The sequence below is a fragment of the Cheilinus undulatus genome, linkage group 7 (genome assembly GCF_018320785.1).
Source record: "Cheilinus undulatus linkage group 7, ASM1832078v1, whole genome shotgun sequence".
Classification (NCBI taxonomy): domain Eukaryota; kingdom Metazoa; phylum Chordata; class Actinopteri; order Labriformes; family Labridae; genus Cheilinus; species Cheilinus undulatus.
Genome location: NC_054871.1, coordinates 27,117,874 through 27,134,787, shown reverse-complemented (window position 1 = coordinate 27,134,787; position 16,914 = coordinate 27,117,874). Strand labels below are relative to the sequence as shown.

The 16,914-nt window shown below is 37.5% G+C and overlaps 1 protein-coding gene across 4 annotated transcripts in view; it reads right to left on the bottom strand.

Annotated features, from left to right (window-relative positions):
- tpm4a (tropomyosin 4a) overlaps positions 1-16,914 on the bottom strand; it is a 34,534-nt gene that overhangs the window by 7,419 nt on the left and 10,201 nt on the right. For 3 of the 4 annotated variants that reach the window (XM_041791097.1, XM_041791096.1, XM_041791100.1), the window contains 4 exons: positions 2,406-2,539; positions 2,204-2,321; positions 2,039-2,109; positions 343-418 (listed from right to left, as the gene is read on the bottom strand). In XM_041791097.1, the coding sequence (XP_041647031.1) occupies positions 343-418; positions 2,039-2,109; positions 2,204-2,321; positions 2,406-2,539 (399 nt within the window). Of the gene's footprint in view, positions 1-342; positions 419-2,038; positions 2,110-2,203; positions 2,322-2,405; positions 2,540-14,446; positions 15,012-16,914 lie in introns of those variants that run through there. The other variant, XM_041791098.1, reaches the window with a different exon arrangement.

Sequence of the window (16,914 nt, the reverse complement as noted above, 5' to 3'; positions counted from 1 at the left end):
TGCAATAATAGATGTCAAAAACCTTTTAGAAATAAATTGATGTGAAAAGCTCAGTACAAGATCACATACATTTTTTCAATAACTACTTTTATATTTTTAGAAAGTGTTTATTTTTGGTCCATATATTTTTATGTTACTCTTCCGCATTTATTTTCCCTTTTACATAACTTATAAAGCTGGCACCAGAGCCAACAAATCTAAGTTCAAGTTTGCCTGTATGTATTTGTTCCTGTTCCTTTACCTAAAAGAAAATAAACTTTTCTATTTTATTTTTTGTGTATTTCTGCTGCAGGGTGCAGTAATTATTGATACTTTTAAATTTATGTCACATGACACACTCACCTTCTCAGCCTGGGCTTCTAAGGACTTCAGGTTGTTAGTCACATTTTTCAGCTCCTCTTCGAGGTCACAGGTTTTACTGTGGACAAAAACGGGCTGGGTTAAAATTGAGGCGAGACAAACAAGTGGGTAGGGTTGTGACAATACCTGAGATTCAAACTCCCATATCGTGCTAAAAAAAAATTAAAATACCAGTTTCTAACTTTCAATTTTTATGGGACACCGAAAGGACTTGACAGTGCTAGAGTAATAGCTGTCCTATGAGTGGAACACCACTGATCTCTCTCTCTGGTAGCAGCTTAGGGTTAAAATCATAGTCCGTAAAAAGTTTCAAGTGAAGACTGAGTGATGTCGGCCCTTTGCTTACTGAGTTGAGCTTTAAGGTAATCCATTGTGAACATCATATTAGAAATGGTGTCAAACAGTGAATGGTTGTACAACTTGCACTCTTCAACAAAGAAATAAAAGATTTTAAAAAATGGTGTTACTAACTTTCATTTGGCAAGTGATAGAGAAGCTGAGCTGAAGTGGGTCTTAAACATACTTCCAAACAGCCACAGTGTGCCGGCTTGCAGTCTAATCAGCCTTCCCCTTTAATATAATATTCTTTTTTAAACCAAAATAGAGGAGTTATAAAATATGTATCCCCTGTGCAGTAGGTGCTCATAGAGAGAAGAACTGTTCAGGCAAAAATCATTTATTGGACCAGGCTGTAAACATGTTAATTTCTGTAGTATAATTTGCCATATTAACAATGGGTATGCCTGTGACTTCCAGTGCTGCTTTGTTAAAATATGGCTGAAGATCTGTAGTTTTGTTAAAGTTACGGAACTTTTAAATACTATCGATAGTTAAAAAACTGATAAAGGTTCGCTGAGATCACAGTTCATTTCATTGGAGAAAAAAAGGAACATTAAGTCCCACATATATTTATTATAGATTACCCCCTCCTATTATTATTGTCATTAATATTTTAAACTAACATTGGTGCAGCTTATAGCCTAGTTTGTCCCATCTAGTGTTATTTAGAAATATCAGTGATAGCTGGTACAGCCTATGATGTATTAGTCATAAGAGAAAAAGAGAAAAAAAACAAAAGAGATTTGCAAAATAAAAAGCAAACAGAAATTACCAGCCTATCATCACTTGGTTTGAAAGAATGAAAATAAATACAACATGAAATGCAAAATTAAATGTACGCATTTTAGAGCAATAGATCGTATTTATAATTTTTGAAGTGCACAGTAACACTGTTGTTTTTAAAAAGCTCTTGTTGATTACTCATCATACTCATGTATGTCTATGTCAGAAAAGGAATGCAGACTTTCATATTTAAACACAGGACGGGACATTGCAACAAAGTGTGAGTAGAGCACTTAAAAACACGCTTGTAGTCTATATTTTCTTCTTCTACGTGTCTATGAATAGTCTTTAAAATGACACCTATACTGGTGAATAAATACTAGTTGCATTTTTTTTGCTTCTGTTTCCTTTTTTTAATGGTTCGGACATATTCATCGTGTGACTATGTGCAATGAACCATGACCCCCAAACTGTGACAGTTTAGGATGGATTCAAAAACCAGTACACCCCTATTTAAAACACATGAAGTTTTTAACCTTTGAAGCATTATTTAAGTATGAAAAATGTTTACAGCCCTGCAGATGAGTGTAGTTTCACGTTTGTGTATCTTGTTTACCATTCTGAGAGCTCGGCCCTCTCCTCTGCTCTCTCCAGGTCTGACTCTAGGATCACCAGCTTACGGGCCACCTGAGACAGAAAAGAGTAAGGTATTTGACCTAAAACTGCTAAGCAGGAAGCATCAAAATTTGCAGAAGTCAGAGTTAAGATATTGAAGTGTCACCTCCTCATATTTGCGGTCAGCCTCCTCAGCGATGTGTTTGGCCTCCTTCAGTTGCATCTCCTGAATCTCCATCTTCTCCTCGTCCTTCATCGCTCGGTTCTCTATCACCTTCATTCCTCTGGTTGCACGAGGAGAGAATTCATTGAGTATTTCACACAAGTAATGATTTAAAATAACCAGCTTTGATTTGATTCAAACTGACCTCTCACTCTCGTCTGCGGCCTTCTCAGCCTCCTCCAGTTTCTGCAGCGCTGTGGCCAGCCTCTCCTGGGCTCGGTCCAGCTCCTCCTCCACCAGCTGGATCCTACGGTTAAGACCTGCTACATCACCCTCCGCCTAAAAAAGGGGGAAAGAAGGAGAGAAGAGAGACATTTAGTTATTCATTCATTCAACTTAAAATCATCCAAGCTGATTGTCCCTTCCCCCACTTTCACTGCCATAAAATAGGAGAAGTAAAGGCAGAAAAAAAGGGCAGAGCGGGGAAGGACAAGAGCAATTCAAGACAAAAATGAACAGAAACTAGGAACTGTTACAAAAAAAGACTCTTCTGCAGCTGTAGTGTTATTCTAAATGCTAACACATCCAAAACAGCTGTTTAAAAAATAAACACAGTGAAAATCCACTCTGAAAACGTGAATAAATGCAACAAGATATTTGAAAGTAGGAAAAAAATTCATTAGATGTTTTTTATATTTCATTCATTATCGGAAACAAAGATTTACAAAATTAGAAAAGCAAGACAGGGATCAAGCTTTCTTGGCCTGTTGTACTCCAAAGCACGCTTATATCAGAGCATCTCAGGGCTGTTTTTGAGCCTCTTCTGAGGCAATCTTCAATTTAAAACCTCACAACTTCCTTTTTTAAGTTTTGTATATTTTCAAACACTGAAAGTGAACTTAGGTCAATTTCATCCTCAAGATATGCAAGCTCCTGTAAGACACTTCACTTCTTATACTTTAAAAGAAATCTACCAAATACAAAAAACAAGTATTGATATGTATAAAAACCACCAGTAACTGGAGGTTGGGTTGTCAAAATACCAGAATTTTAACCTTGATACTTTTGTAGTAAAAATCCAATGACCTACAGCTTCACTACTCAACACTATTAATCTTTAAAATAAAGATTATATTTTTTAAAACACATGGTATAGAAAATATCACATACATACCATCATATAAATAAAAAAGAGAAATCTGACAGTTTAATAAAAATATTCAGTCCGTTCTGTACCATCGTGATAAAGTGAGATACTGTAATCTATTCTTGAAGCTCTCTGGGGCAGCTCATGTTTCACCAATCAATAGTCGAGTCATTCTGGTGACGAATAAGTGAATCAGAGACATCTGGAGGTCATTGCAGTGGGGCCAGCCTACAAGTAATACACACAACTATTAACTGCTGTGACTGGCTTTAAGTTTAATTCTTTAATATCTGAAGATCGACAGACTTCAGGTTTGAATGGAACGTTTACTAAAACTCAATTTCCGCCATCCGTGAATGCAGAAGTGGGCCAAGCAGGCTGGACAAATGGCCTTCTTCTCATCTGCCCTTAGTAAACAAAGGCAGAGAGAGGAAGAAGAAAGCAAACAGACAACTTTATAGGCATTTCCTCTTTGTTGGCCAGAGAGTTTATCCAAGCACCACCTCCTGGGGAGCGGCTTTCAAACTGAAAACCAGCTTAAGGTTTTTTTCTAAACTTGCAAATAGGCTATGCACTTTCTATATAGTTTATGATCAAACAGCCCAAAACAGCATTATATCACTGAAGCATTGAACGTCAACCCAGAGAACTCACACAAGTTTACTCTCTGTTCCTAAAAATGAAGCAGCTGGGGATTTCTTAGACAAACACACATTATTCTGTGCTCGGTTGCAAGGCAGCAGTTTGTAGGTCAGTGACTCATTAGCTCGTCATTCAGTCCAGAAGTCAGCATGACAGTCAAAGTGTCTGCAGTTCACTCTGCAGTTAGTTGAGTCAACCAGCGACAAATTTGACAACTTAAAGTCACGAGAAATGAGAGAAAGAAGACTGAATGTAAAGAAAGTTATTTAATCAGTTTGTGCTAAAAATACATGGACCCTTTTACAGAATATTCTTCCATTCTCTCATAGGCTCAATATTCAGGAAATGAAAGCATGGTTTCCTGTGTGTTGGCAGCTGGCACACCTTTTTAACATCAGATTTTCTCCCTGTCCTCTCCATGTCATCAGACTGCTGCACAGCTACGCAGTCTTTCCACCTCTCTTTTTCTCTTTATATCAGACCGCCCACAGAATTTGCTGAGCCCCTGAAAAACTAAGTAAATGAGCCCGTCAGAAGTAGTGGTGCTGGTATCTAACAGTTACCTCATTTTGAAGCTCAAAATCTGTCAAGTTTCTCTTGGGTTTTGATGCTGAAAATATTCTTTCATGTTTTATTTTAACTTAATTTTACCACTTTTCAACAGTTTTTCATCACTTCATCTGGACAATTTAGCCACTTTTGGCCACTTGTCATCCATTTTTGCTAAATTTAAACCAATTTTGCAACTCTAAAACATTTTTTCCTCTTATAAACCATGTTTGTACTTTTTGGCCCTTTTTCAACACTTTTTCCTGCCCATTTATGCCTCTTTTAACCCGTTTAGCCTGTTTAACCATTTCCCTAATTTTCACCAATTTTTCCTCTTGTAATAATTAACAATTTCAATCCATTTGTGCCACTTTTTGCAATCATTTAATCAAATTTCCTTCAAAGTTGTCTCAGTTTTTTCTGCTTTATTTTCTGGGATTCTGACTATTGTGCACATTATGGCTTAGCTATGAAGTCTGACTCTACTCTCTAAATGGTTTTGTTCAATGTGCTCATCCACATTGTTAACATTACTAAAAAAAGGTAACATTAAAAAAATAGGTTTACATTTAAATCAAATTAATATAATAAAATAAATTAATGTAAAGTCATTGCTTTTTGATTTGAAGAGAGTGGTTATTATTCAGGTTAAAAATAAATTATGGATAACATTTCTCAATTGACTGTGATTTTGCTGACCTCCATGGGGCCCCATTTGCCTGGGCCCCAGAAAGCTCTCCCCTTTATCCCCCTTATAGGGATTTATACATGCATTTTGCTCTCTCCCAGGTCCTGCCCCGCTGCGCCCAGATATGCGAGGGGAAGCTGATGATATGGGGCAGGAAATGTCTACCCTAGTCTTAAAACAACCAGCACTCAATAGCAGGAAAACATAACCATGACAAAATGAATTGAAAGTCATAAATCAGTTGAACATCTTGAAATCACATCAAAAAAGTTGGTTATACAGCACTGCATCTTTCAACAACACATCTGGCAGGTGAGAAAGGTTGAATAGAATAAACGAGGGCCTGAAATAACAGATAATGTTACTTCTGTCATCCTGAGTGAAGCAGTTTACTGTGAAGAATACTGTCTGCACCCAAACAAACAAGCTATTCATGAACTACAGGTCAGCTACACTGGCACATCAGACGCTATAACATACCTCCAGATACACACAGGCACTCAGCACACATGCAAACAGTCACTCTCATTCTGACATTCTGCCTCATTCAAACACACATAATTACCAGCTAGCAACCAGCTAGCTTCCTCCTCTGCAAAACGTTCGTTGTCAGGCAACACACAAACACAAAAACCACAATGTTAACCAACATAACTATGGTTGTAGTACGTCTACCCTCACACTATGTGCAACCTGATTTGTTATCTGTCATCAGATTTTCACAATCGCACCGTGGCGGAGATCCCCTTTTACACAGAGACTGCCTTGTGAACATACAGCACATTCTCTCATGCCTCTAATTCGCTCAAGCATGACGACAGAAGAGAAGAATTTTTCCTGTAAATCCTGAAGGTGTTGTTGGAGCTACTTTTGCAGCTTAAGTAAATCATTTAAACAACGCTAAAAGGACAGAGACACAGGCTCTTTAGAAAGTATTTAAAAATTACAAAAGTGATGTTCAGCTGGAGGTGACAAAACCAAGAACTACTAAATTAAGCATCACAACTTTATCTGCAAGCATAGACTGCAAATGAGGATCTCGATCAAGTAACAGGAAGTGAGCTGCCCCAGCTTTCTTTCATGTCCTCCCTCTGATAGTTATTTCTCTCAGAACTGCTATTCTCTGCGTCTGTTGCCATGCCCCTTCCTTTAGCGCCCACTTTGAATTCTTTGGCTGCCAGGGACGCACACCGCCTTATATGGTAAAACAAACTATGGAGGATGCTTGTGGTCAAGCATCAGGAAGATCGTGGCACTCACACAGAGTATGTAAAATACTTGTTGAAGTAGCTACTCCTTTATCTAGCTAGCTTAATATTTAACACCTCTGCTTCTGAGGATGTGAACTGTATCACAGCACTGCTGGCCAATAAACAGCTGGACAAGTTTGTTTTTCTTAAGGTCAAAACATTGATAAAACTCTTGTGTATGCACCATTAAAATGAAGATACAACCAGTTAGCTTAGCTTATCTCAACAAATACAGCCAGGAAATCAAGTGTTCATTCTATATCAACCACATGTGCTTAAACAGTGAGTTTAATTTTGTTCCTCTAATTTAACGACATTTTCTCCCTCTTCTGATGTAGCAGTGCAGCTCAGCTTAACAAATGGAAATGGTGGAAGCTAAAGCCAGCAGCAGGTTAGCTTAGCTCAGGACAATGAATGGATATAGGAGGAAAATGTAGCCATAAAAATACCATTACACATCTAAAACTTTAAATATTCTGCTATAAATATTATCCATTTACACTCTACACATAAACTTAGTGTGAATTAAACTTGTAAAGAAAGTTATGGGGCACCTGCCTAGTCTCCAGTGGCTACCTAAACAAAGGCAAAGTAGCCAGACTCAATGTAACATACCTTTTTCTCATTTTATGTTTTTATTTAGATAAATATATATGAAATATAAACTAATGATTTTTTTAAGGCTCTTTGCAGTTGTTAAGCTACTTTTGTGCATTAAAACCTGTTCTTTCTTTAAGCTAGGATAACCAGCTGCTAGCATTAGCCTTGAATGTAAAGAAGAAGCATATGATTAGAAGGGCAATATACTGAGATTTCATGATGCATTGATACATTTTTAAATGTTGTGAGAGTATCTTGTTTGCATTATTGTGTTTATGTTGATTTTTTTGTTATAAACATCCCTAAGCTTATTGACCAAATTAAACCTTGGTCCTGCACTGCTCTGGCCTCCTGACAGCCATCCTCCAGGCCTGCGCAAGCCCCCCCCCCCCATCTTTCCAGGTATCCTCCCAGGTGTCCCCTCCTGATGTATGTAAGCGGTCACCACCAGCATCCTCTACCTGGGCACCCAGTATGTGGTCAGCTGCTTCAAGCCTGGGAAAGGGTGCCAGGTGCCTGTAAAAGCGCAGCTGCAGCTCTCATATGAAGCAGTGGATCCTCCCCTCCCCGCTCTCCTGAGCATGTCAGCATTAGACACACAGTCATGCCAACGACACCAAAAAGTGCTCCGAAGACAAGTTGTCAGAAAGGAGTCCAGCCAGCACCTCTGGCCCTCAGTCAATGTCCAGCCAGGCCTCACAAGAGTATGCATGCTCAGTTATGGGGAACACTACACTGTCTTGCTCAGCGAACCCATCGCCCCATGTGCAAGTCCAAATCTGTGGTTGATGTCAACCAGTTCTCAACTGTTTTGGATCAACTTGAGATACCACTGAGGACAAAAATGATGGAGATTTTACCTTTTTGAAGCACATGGTATGTAAAAGTATGGAAAAACAGATTTGGTCTTAGCAGCTTTACTGTAAACTAAACCAGTATATGCAGAAAAACAGGATTTAGACAAGCTTTCCTTCCTCTCCATCATATGTTGACTAAATGTACAAATTAGCCTTCATTTAGCATGTAGTCTTTAGTTCCACTTGAAGATACAGCACAGCTCTACTAAACCTGAGAATAAAACATGTGTTAAAGGCAGGATCAAGGACGAGTAAAGGAGGAATCTAATTATTGGCTGATTCCAGGGCAGTGGGCTAATGAGCTGCACAATGCTGCTGGGGTTCAGGGGAAGTTATTCCTGACACTGCTGCACGCTATTTTCAATGTGAATGTGTGGCTGTGTTATCTTCTACCATAAAGATCTGGCAGGCAAAGGCATCTGCATACAGCACAGGCCAGCCTGTCATACGATATGATATGTAAAAGATGATCATTTAACTTCCAGAGAAGCATCACAACGGGCCTCCACTGTACCTAAAGTAATGTGCTACAATGTTTCTACACTTTACTGAGAATTGTAAACTTGAACTTGACTCAATTAAGCCTTTATTCTGGCTCTTTATGTGATACAAAAGAGTCAGATCTGTAGCGTAGGCTTTTAGTTGTTGGGTTTTGGAGGAGTAGGGGTAGATAACTTAAAATAAAACTGTTTGTACCTTCTTTAAAGCTAAATAGATCATGTAAAATCTCTGCAACACCAAGATGCTAAAGAGGCAAAATATTTTACCTTCACTAAAGCTACAAAAACAAACTTTTCTGCTTTAAAAAAGAAAAATGCTCAATTTCAGAAAAAAAATGTAAATCTGGTGGACATTAACTGATCATAAATAACCAGACCACTTCCTCTCTCTGAAATCTATTTAACGGCTCAGTAGCAAATGTACCTTTTCCAGCACACACAGTATAAATATACTCTTCCCGTTGCTTGGACTGCAACCTTGACCTACATAATCAGCCTAGCCACAAGCCACTAACATGGGAGTTTTCCCCAGAACGCATCAACATGTGGCAGTTATATTTGGAAAGTTGAGCTATTCCCAGGAAGACAGTCCAGAGAAAACAGTAAAACCAGGAAGCAGCTTTTTCCAAAGGCCCAGCAAGAAAAAAGAAAAAAGAAGGCTTCAGACCTACTGACCACACTGAGCAGCAAACAGATGGTACTTCGGGTCCAGTTTGACAGGCTGATGAGTTGAGGGAAGTTGTGCTTAATAATTTCCTATAATTAACTTTCATATGAAATGTAAGTGGTACAAAACTGGAAGATCTTTCTTTTACTTCATAAAGAACACCGTTTTTATATTTAGCATGACTTCCAAAGCCATTGTCAGTTTTGCTGTTTTGGTAGAGACTCAGCAGTAAACCTGACCATTGTAGACCATATAAAACATGTATGTAGTCTCAGTGACATCATTTTTTTTTTTTTTTTTTTTTTAAGGCTTTATGAAGCCTGATGATGGTGGTCACCATGTTGGAGATGCCAACTCCTATCTGGAAACAGACAAAGACATGAATTTGAGGTGGATCAAATACATATCTTAGTTGTAAAAAACATCTCGATGTAAGTTTTTAGTAGGGATGTTCTTAGGTGTCTACTCCCCATTCAGCAAAGCACCAAAGTTAAATTCCATTTAGTCTAAAGAGAAGAAAATACTTGGAAAACAGTCAAATTCAGGGCCATTGTGTTAGCAGGAGTGATGTGAGCCTGATATACTGTGTAGGGTGTAGCTAACATTTGTAGCTAGCACCACCAGCCTTTGTTCCTCTCTGTAGATTAATATTGTGCTTTAATATGTTGCCTCTTTTCACTTCAGTTGAGCAGTTCTACGTAGATTCAACCCTCGAAAGCCTACCACTTCATTTCGATTTGTCACTAAACAAACTGTCATACCGCGCTGTTCCTACATGCTAACTGCTAAGCTTTTCATATCTGGTGAAGGGCTGGGGAAAGGCTCAGACACAAAGGCAGTGACCATGAAATGAAGCTACTGCAACTTCTAGTGGTGGGAGGTTCATTGCAGTTTAAAAGAGCATTAAAGACCGGGATTTCAAGACTGTGATTAAAGTTAATTAGTTTAACTGATCCGTAAATCTCTTACTGGCTGATTTGCTAAACGAATTCAACCGTTTAACTGCATGCATCTCTAGTTTTTAGCACGTCAGATGGCTAGCATACCCCAAACAATTAAAACAACACAATCAAAGTCATAAGTTTAAAGTAGGTAGTGGGATCGAAAGTTAGGAACATCTAGTATGTGTCCATCTGTTAGACAATTAAGCCACGCCCCTTTTTAATGCCCAAATATGCATAACTCCTATCTTTCATATCTTCAAAACAAATGGTAGTAAAAAAAAAAATCAACCCTGTGCATTTTCTTAATTTTTTTTTTTTTACAAAATAAATAAAATATACAGCCCCAAACTGTATATGTTTTGTACAAGGCTTAAGATTTTTCAGTACTGGTGATCATTTTTTTGGGATACCATGGACATGAGATGAATTCTACATTAACTACTCAAGCATTGAGTCCACTTTTCTCTATTATCTTCCTGTTGATCAGGGTTGGGGCTCTGGGACAGGATGTGTCCAGAGTAGAAGCACAGGAAGTGCTGGACCAGAGTTGGCAGATAACTTCCTGGGAGGGGCAGCTGGGAGGTTTGGCCTTCACAGACTGAAACCCAGTGGCGGGTGGTCCCACTTCCCCTTTAATGTAGTTTTACATTGGGTTTGGTCTGCAACACACTGTAATTCTGCACACATTGTGGTAAAACAAATGATTATCACCATAGCTACTGTTTGTTGTCTGATGAAAGCATCAACTTTATAAAGAGGAAATAGATGCTTTCAAAAATGTACTTATCCAATGTGTTTCATCGTCAATAACAATTTATTGTTATATTAAGAACCAAATGAACACCAAATAAATAAACTGTTGTGAACAATATACATTTGGAATAATCACCACAGATGAAATTGATCCTAGCGGGTCAAAGGAATGCTTCAGAGCCGTGTCATGTCCTAGTGATCTGTCAGAGCCTTAAAGCATTTTTGAGTGGTTGAGTAACGTCTCCAGAGGCGTTAAAGCCGCACTTGTAATAACACAGAGCAATTAATTTCACTTTTGAATAAGAGATGGGGTCAAGTATTTAATCTAATGCCTCCACATTTTCTACGAATGATTCATCACTTTAACAAACACTGCAAGGTTCCTGTTTTGAGCTCCACAAGCTCCTATGAAAGAGGTTTTGTGCGAACAACTCCAGGTTGCCCTAATTATTCACATATGGGACCACACCAAGCCCAGCGCACAAGCGTACCGCTCTGTTTGACTCTGAATGCACATGGGGTGAGAAGTGTGACAACTGAACCTGCTTTTTTTTTGTAGAAGTTACCAGATAACATAGCAAATATACTCTGCAGATAAGGCATACTTCATGATCAAATGCTTCATCTAGCATTTATAAGCACATTTAGTTTGATCAGCTGTTTCCAGATTAAGTAAATAATGTTTGATCACAAAGTCTTTGCATTTCTTACTAAATTGTGTCCAAAGGTGGCCTCTTTTCAAGTAAATGCTCTAGTCTTGAGCATACAGAATTGTGTATAACTGTCATAACAGAAGAGATAAATATTTAATGTCAGATACCTATGAAAATTAACCAATAGACTCTGTCCTACTGTGGACAAATACAATAATGCAGGTTGATTATTAAGAGGCTATTATAAGAGCATGGAGGCTAGTCTCAACCACTGAGAACAATGACAGTGTAGTTGGTAGAGTGTACTGAGTTTTAACTGCGATGTAGTGACACTAACAACAATGACCTCAAATTAATCCACTTTAATTTTCTAGAACAAACACAAGTCATGTCACTTTAAAAAAGTTAATATATCATAAATTCAACTGTCCACAAGATGACGAACGCCCATTCCTCAAATGTAAAAGGTGTCCTGTTAACTAATCCTCATTATCCAACAAAGGAGTAAGTCTGCTCCTTTCATCATGTCAGCTCCATATCTTTACAGCCACTCCTTCCCCTCCCACTCTCCTTCAATCACTCGACTTGTCCTGTCATTAACCAGCTCCTATGCAAAGGATATGACACCCTATGCCATAAAGCAGCACAAGAAACAAGTCAAGACTGTTACCTAACTGTGCTGCTAACCATTTTTTTTAACTCTCCACCGTGTTTGAGTGACGTTACACCACCGTGATGTGGGCCGAGTCAAGAGACAGGCAGGTGACAGAGCTGGGCAAAAATCCAGAGAGGAAACACAAAAAGAGATGAGTGTATTTCAACACATCAATGAGTTTGCTTGAAACACACACTTACACTTGTGTAACGTTAACAATGACATATAATTATTACAGTTAAGGTTGTGCAACTGCTGCTGCTACTGTAAAATGAAACGTAAACATATGCTGACATTAAAAAACCGGACTATTAGACCAAATAAACAATTTTATGACTAACTATTCATAAATGGCAAAAAAAAAACACAAACAAACAAAGTTAGCCTATACGTTCAAAGGTCAAACGTTTTAATCATAAAAGACATACATTTTTTAAATCAAGATAGCTTGAAAGATATTATGCCTATTTCACTTGAAAAAAATAACTATAACTTAAACTGTACTAACTGATCAAAATACATTTAAATAGGAAGGCAATGATGCCTTCTAATTGAGTCAGAAACAATACAAAAATAGATTTAATGAATCAAAAATATATGTGACACATCTCCTTTTTTATTCTCTAGCTTTGATTAGGGAACTTTATAACTCCAAAATTTTAAAGCAATGCTTTTTACAAAAAGAAAAATAATAGAGAATTTTGAATTCATTTTCTGACAGTTTAAAACAAAGATTGATTATTCCTATACTGACTTAAGTGTATCATCTATCCCACTTTCAAATAAGACTGAACAATATGGGAAAATAATCTAATTTTGTTTTTTTCCCCCAATATTGGGATTATGATTTAATATACGATTATTTTTGAAGTTCCTCCTGTAATATATTTCTCAACAAACAAGCAATAAATCATTCTACATTGTAACAGAAACAATATTTGGTAGATTATACTAAGGCAAAACATTTTTGAAAAATATCTAATTATGATTATTTTGAGTCATTGCATATATGACATGAATTGCTGTATTTAAGAGAATTATGTTTATTTCTCATTTTAATAAGACAAACATATATAAAAAGAAGGAAGTAGGACTTTTTGCAAACTATTCTAGAATAATAGAAACTTGAATGTTTGCATGATGCAAAGAGCATATCACGTCTACTGCAAAAAATCTTTTAAACTGGTACTTTGAAACACGATTCAGGTCAAAGAAATACTGCATCTTCTGAAATTGCAGTCGGACATGTTGCAATTTTAACCCAAATTTTGATTAATTGCCCAGCCCTACTTTCAGATGTATTTTCTGTTCAATGACTGGTCTCTGGAGTATACTTGAATTTTCCAGAATATCCTTTAGACGCAGTAATAACAGGGTAGCCATCCATCCCACTTTTAGGTTTCTATGTTCCTATCATCCTTGGCGGCAGGGTGGTATGGTATGGTGCCCAAGCACTGAAACCACACAGCTGTTGCTGGCACACACCCACCCTGCTGAAGGGTCCCTAAGCAAATCATTAAGGGTGTGAAAAGCAAAATATCCCCAGGGAGTCACAACATTATCCCCCTAATCCAAATGTTGGCAGAGCTGAAAGCTGCTAACACCTAATTAATAAGTAGTTGTTGCAATAATGTGGTAAGCATTTACAAATGGTTCCACTAATAAGCAATACCGTTAATGACACAAGGGTTTAAGCTTGAATATGATAATAGCAACACGTTTTGATACTAGGGCAACAAAAATGTATGCCATTGGCACCTAATATTGGGGGATTTCTTGTTTTTCTAATAACCAAAAACTCCTGCACACAATCTAAATTGCACAGATACCAACATGTTGCCAAAGTATTTGTGCAATTAAAGACAGTGTAAAGTGATTAGCTAACATTTTAGCAGTTTCTTTTCTATCTTTTATGCTATTGGTTGATACAATGTGGTATTTAAAAGTATCGAAATATCGAAAATGTTGACGAAATGAATTTGTCAGCCCTGCCAACCCGATACAAAGCAGTTTTCTGAGTATGTTCAATGCTGTCTACGTGGTCTGCTTTATTCACAGTAGTTTTTCAGCGGCCTGTTAGTCCATCAACACTGAGCATGCGCAGAGACCTGCAGGAATCCAAACTTTTTTCATTCAAGACCAACGCCTTGCATTGTGGCACCATCACGCCCGCGAATGAATCAATGACACTGGCTAATTGGACATTTTAAGATCATATGACGTAAAACGGCGAGTTTAACTTTATTTCTACTTATATTTACAGATGTTAACATTCCCGGCTGATGAAAAAGGAGTTAAAGTGAAGAGAATAGGGCTAAAAAGAGAAGATTTGTTGTCTCACTTTCTCTCGCTGCTCCCGTTCAGTGTCCAGCTCTTTCTGTAGGACCTGAGCCCTGTCCTCTGCGTCGTCGGCCTGCTGCTGCAAACACTGAATCTTCCTCTTCACAGCATCCAGAGAGTTCATACCTGCCATTGTTCACTGTTTGGTCTCTTAATTTAAGACTACACGTAGAAAAAAGACGACTAAGACTAGCTCTAAGTTGTGCAAAAAAGTGGGCTACTGCTCTCTGCTTGGTCTCCTCGGTATGGGATTGTAACAAGGTTTTTTTTGGGGGGGAAAAAAGACTGTCTTTGAAAGAAAGTATTTAATTTCCGTCCAGGGCAAAAGTCTTTGGAATGTAAAAGGCGTTCAAGTGCAACAAAAGTTATATAACCAGGAAGTAACAGTGTCCAGGTGTTCTCCAAGTGTTTCTTCTGGTCTGCAGGGCTGAGACGTTCATGAGCAGTGCAAAAAGTTGTCCTCGGGAATGGTGCAGTTTTTGGTCCGGACACCTTTGAGTTTGAGGAGGATTAGAAAAGCTGCGCGGAGAGGAGAGCAGAGAGCGCCAGACTGAGCCGGAGGAGGAGAGAGATGATCGGGATGATGAGGTCAGAGAAGGCGGGGTTTGTGTCTGAGTGTGTTTGAGTAAAAGCTGATCCCTGTGACCGATGTGATCATTGCTATGAGACTTTGTAAAGAAAAAAGACAAGCCAGGAGGAATTACTTTCAGTTATTGTACAGGCGCCGTGCCCATGCTTTACAAGTCACGCACGAAATTCAACCAGCTCAAACTTGATTTGACTGTGAAGACACCCATTACTTTTAAGTTTCTATCCTACATGACAACGTAAAATACCAAGTCTTCATGTTCAATTAACCCTTTATAGGGAAGTCATTGAAATACACTGACATTATAAATTCAAGCCCTAGAACATTAAGACATCCCAACACGTTTTTACTTTTTCATTTATATGTATATTTTTCATTATTACTGGGAAAATCAAGGTCAACAAAGTGACCATATATGGTTCCCTGCCCGTTTATTCTAAAAACAAATCAATTAAGGGTGTATATAAAAAGACATATGTAATGGAAAATAAAGACATATAGAGTCTAATGAGCACTTACTTGCACATTGAAACGTTTTATAAATAAAAAATATCAATTTTACAAGACTTGATGAGGTTGCCTCTAGATGTTGACCTCTTTTGGTACCACCAGTTTCATCCTTTAAATTTAGCAGGAAACCTATGATAATCACAGATATTGAATATCTTGGTGAATAATTAAAATAAGAACTGGTTTTTGCGATTTTACTAATTCCAAAACTATTATAGTGTTGTAAAATGGACTAAAATCGCATATATTTCACTATCAGACCACTTACTCTTCTTTATAATTCCACCAGAGATCATAAAAAAACCCATCAGAAATTAAATGTCTGAATTAATTTAAGCCAAAATAAGGCTCACAGTAAAAATAAAAATTGGTATAAACCACGTAAATATAATAAAACATAATAAAACTGTTAAAAAGTTATAAAACTGACCAACAACATCTAACTAATCTAGAGTACTGCTTTGTGTGTGTGGTGGGGGGGGGGGGGTCAACCATATGTTTTGATGCAGACATGCTACACTCCTAAATGGCCATATGTCCAAATAATTAAAGTAATTGCTAGAAATCTTTCGTAAACAAAATCTTTCATGACTTGAAGCACTACTCACCTTTATAATAAGTAAGTTTCATCAAATTATCATGGTTCGTTAAGATATTTGGGAAGTTTGTTTGGGACCAACAGAGACAGAAACTGCATTTTTCGAGTTCTGGCAGAAACATGAAGTTTAGGACACTCTGGGCCACTGCTGATTGACCAGATGCTGTGATGTCACTTTCTATGAAGTTGACTGATCTTCACTGATTGGCTGAGAAAAATTATTCTAGTAGTATTGTATCACAGAGAAACAACAAAGAAAGTTGACTGGAGTGGCTTTTAAATGGTTACTTGCCCCCTAAAGGTTTAAACAAATAATAACATTTTAGTGAGGTTTGGCAGTGGTGTTGACCTTTGTACATGCTATGAAGTAGATAGTAAACTCCATATTACATGGCCAATCCACACTGAATACATAAGTGTATTTGACAATAAATGCAAAGAAAAGGAATACAACTTTTTATATGCATCACTAAATGCATTTGTGAAAAATGAATGTATTAACAAGTGACTATTATGTTCGCTGCATTGAAAACATCTAATGATTTAATTATGTTATATCTTATTTCTTTCAAAGAACTAAACATATACCACCAATCAAATATTATATGAAAAAGTTTCTAATGTCTTGTTTTCATGACAGATTTTGTCCTGCTTTCTTCAAGTTTGTAACGTTTTGACTTTCTTGAGCATCATTCTTCAGTTTATGGTTTAGTTTAACCTCTCACTATTTTGCGATATTGTAAACTTTTTGACATATTTCAAAATAAAGTTG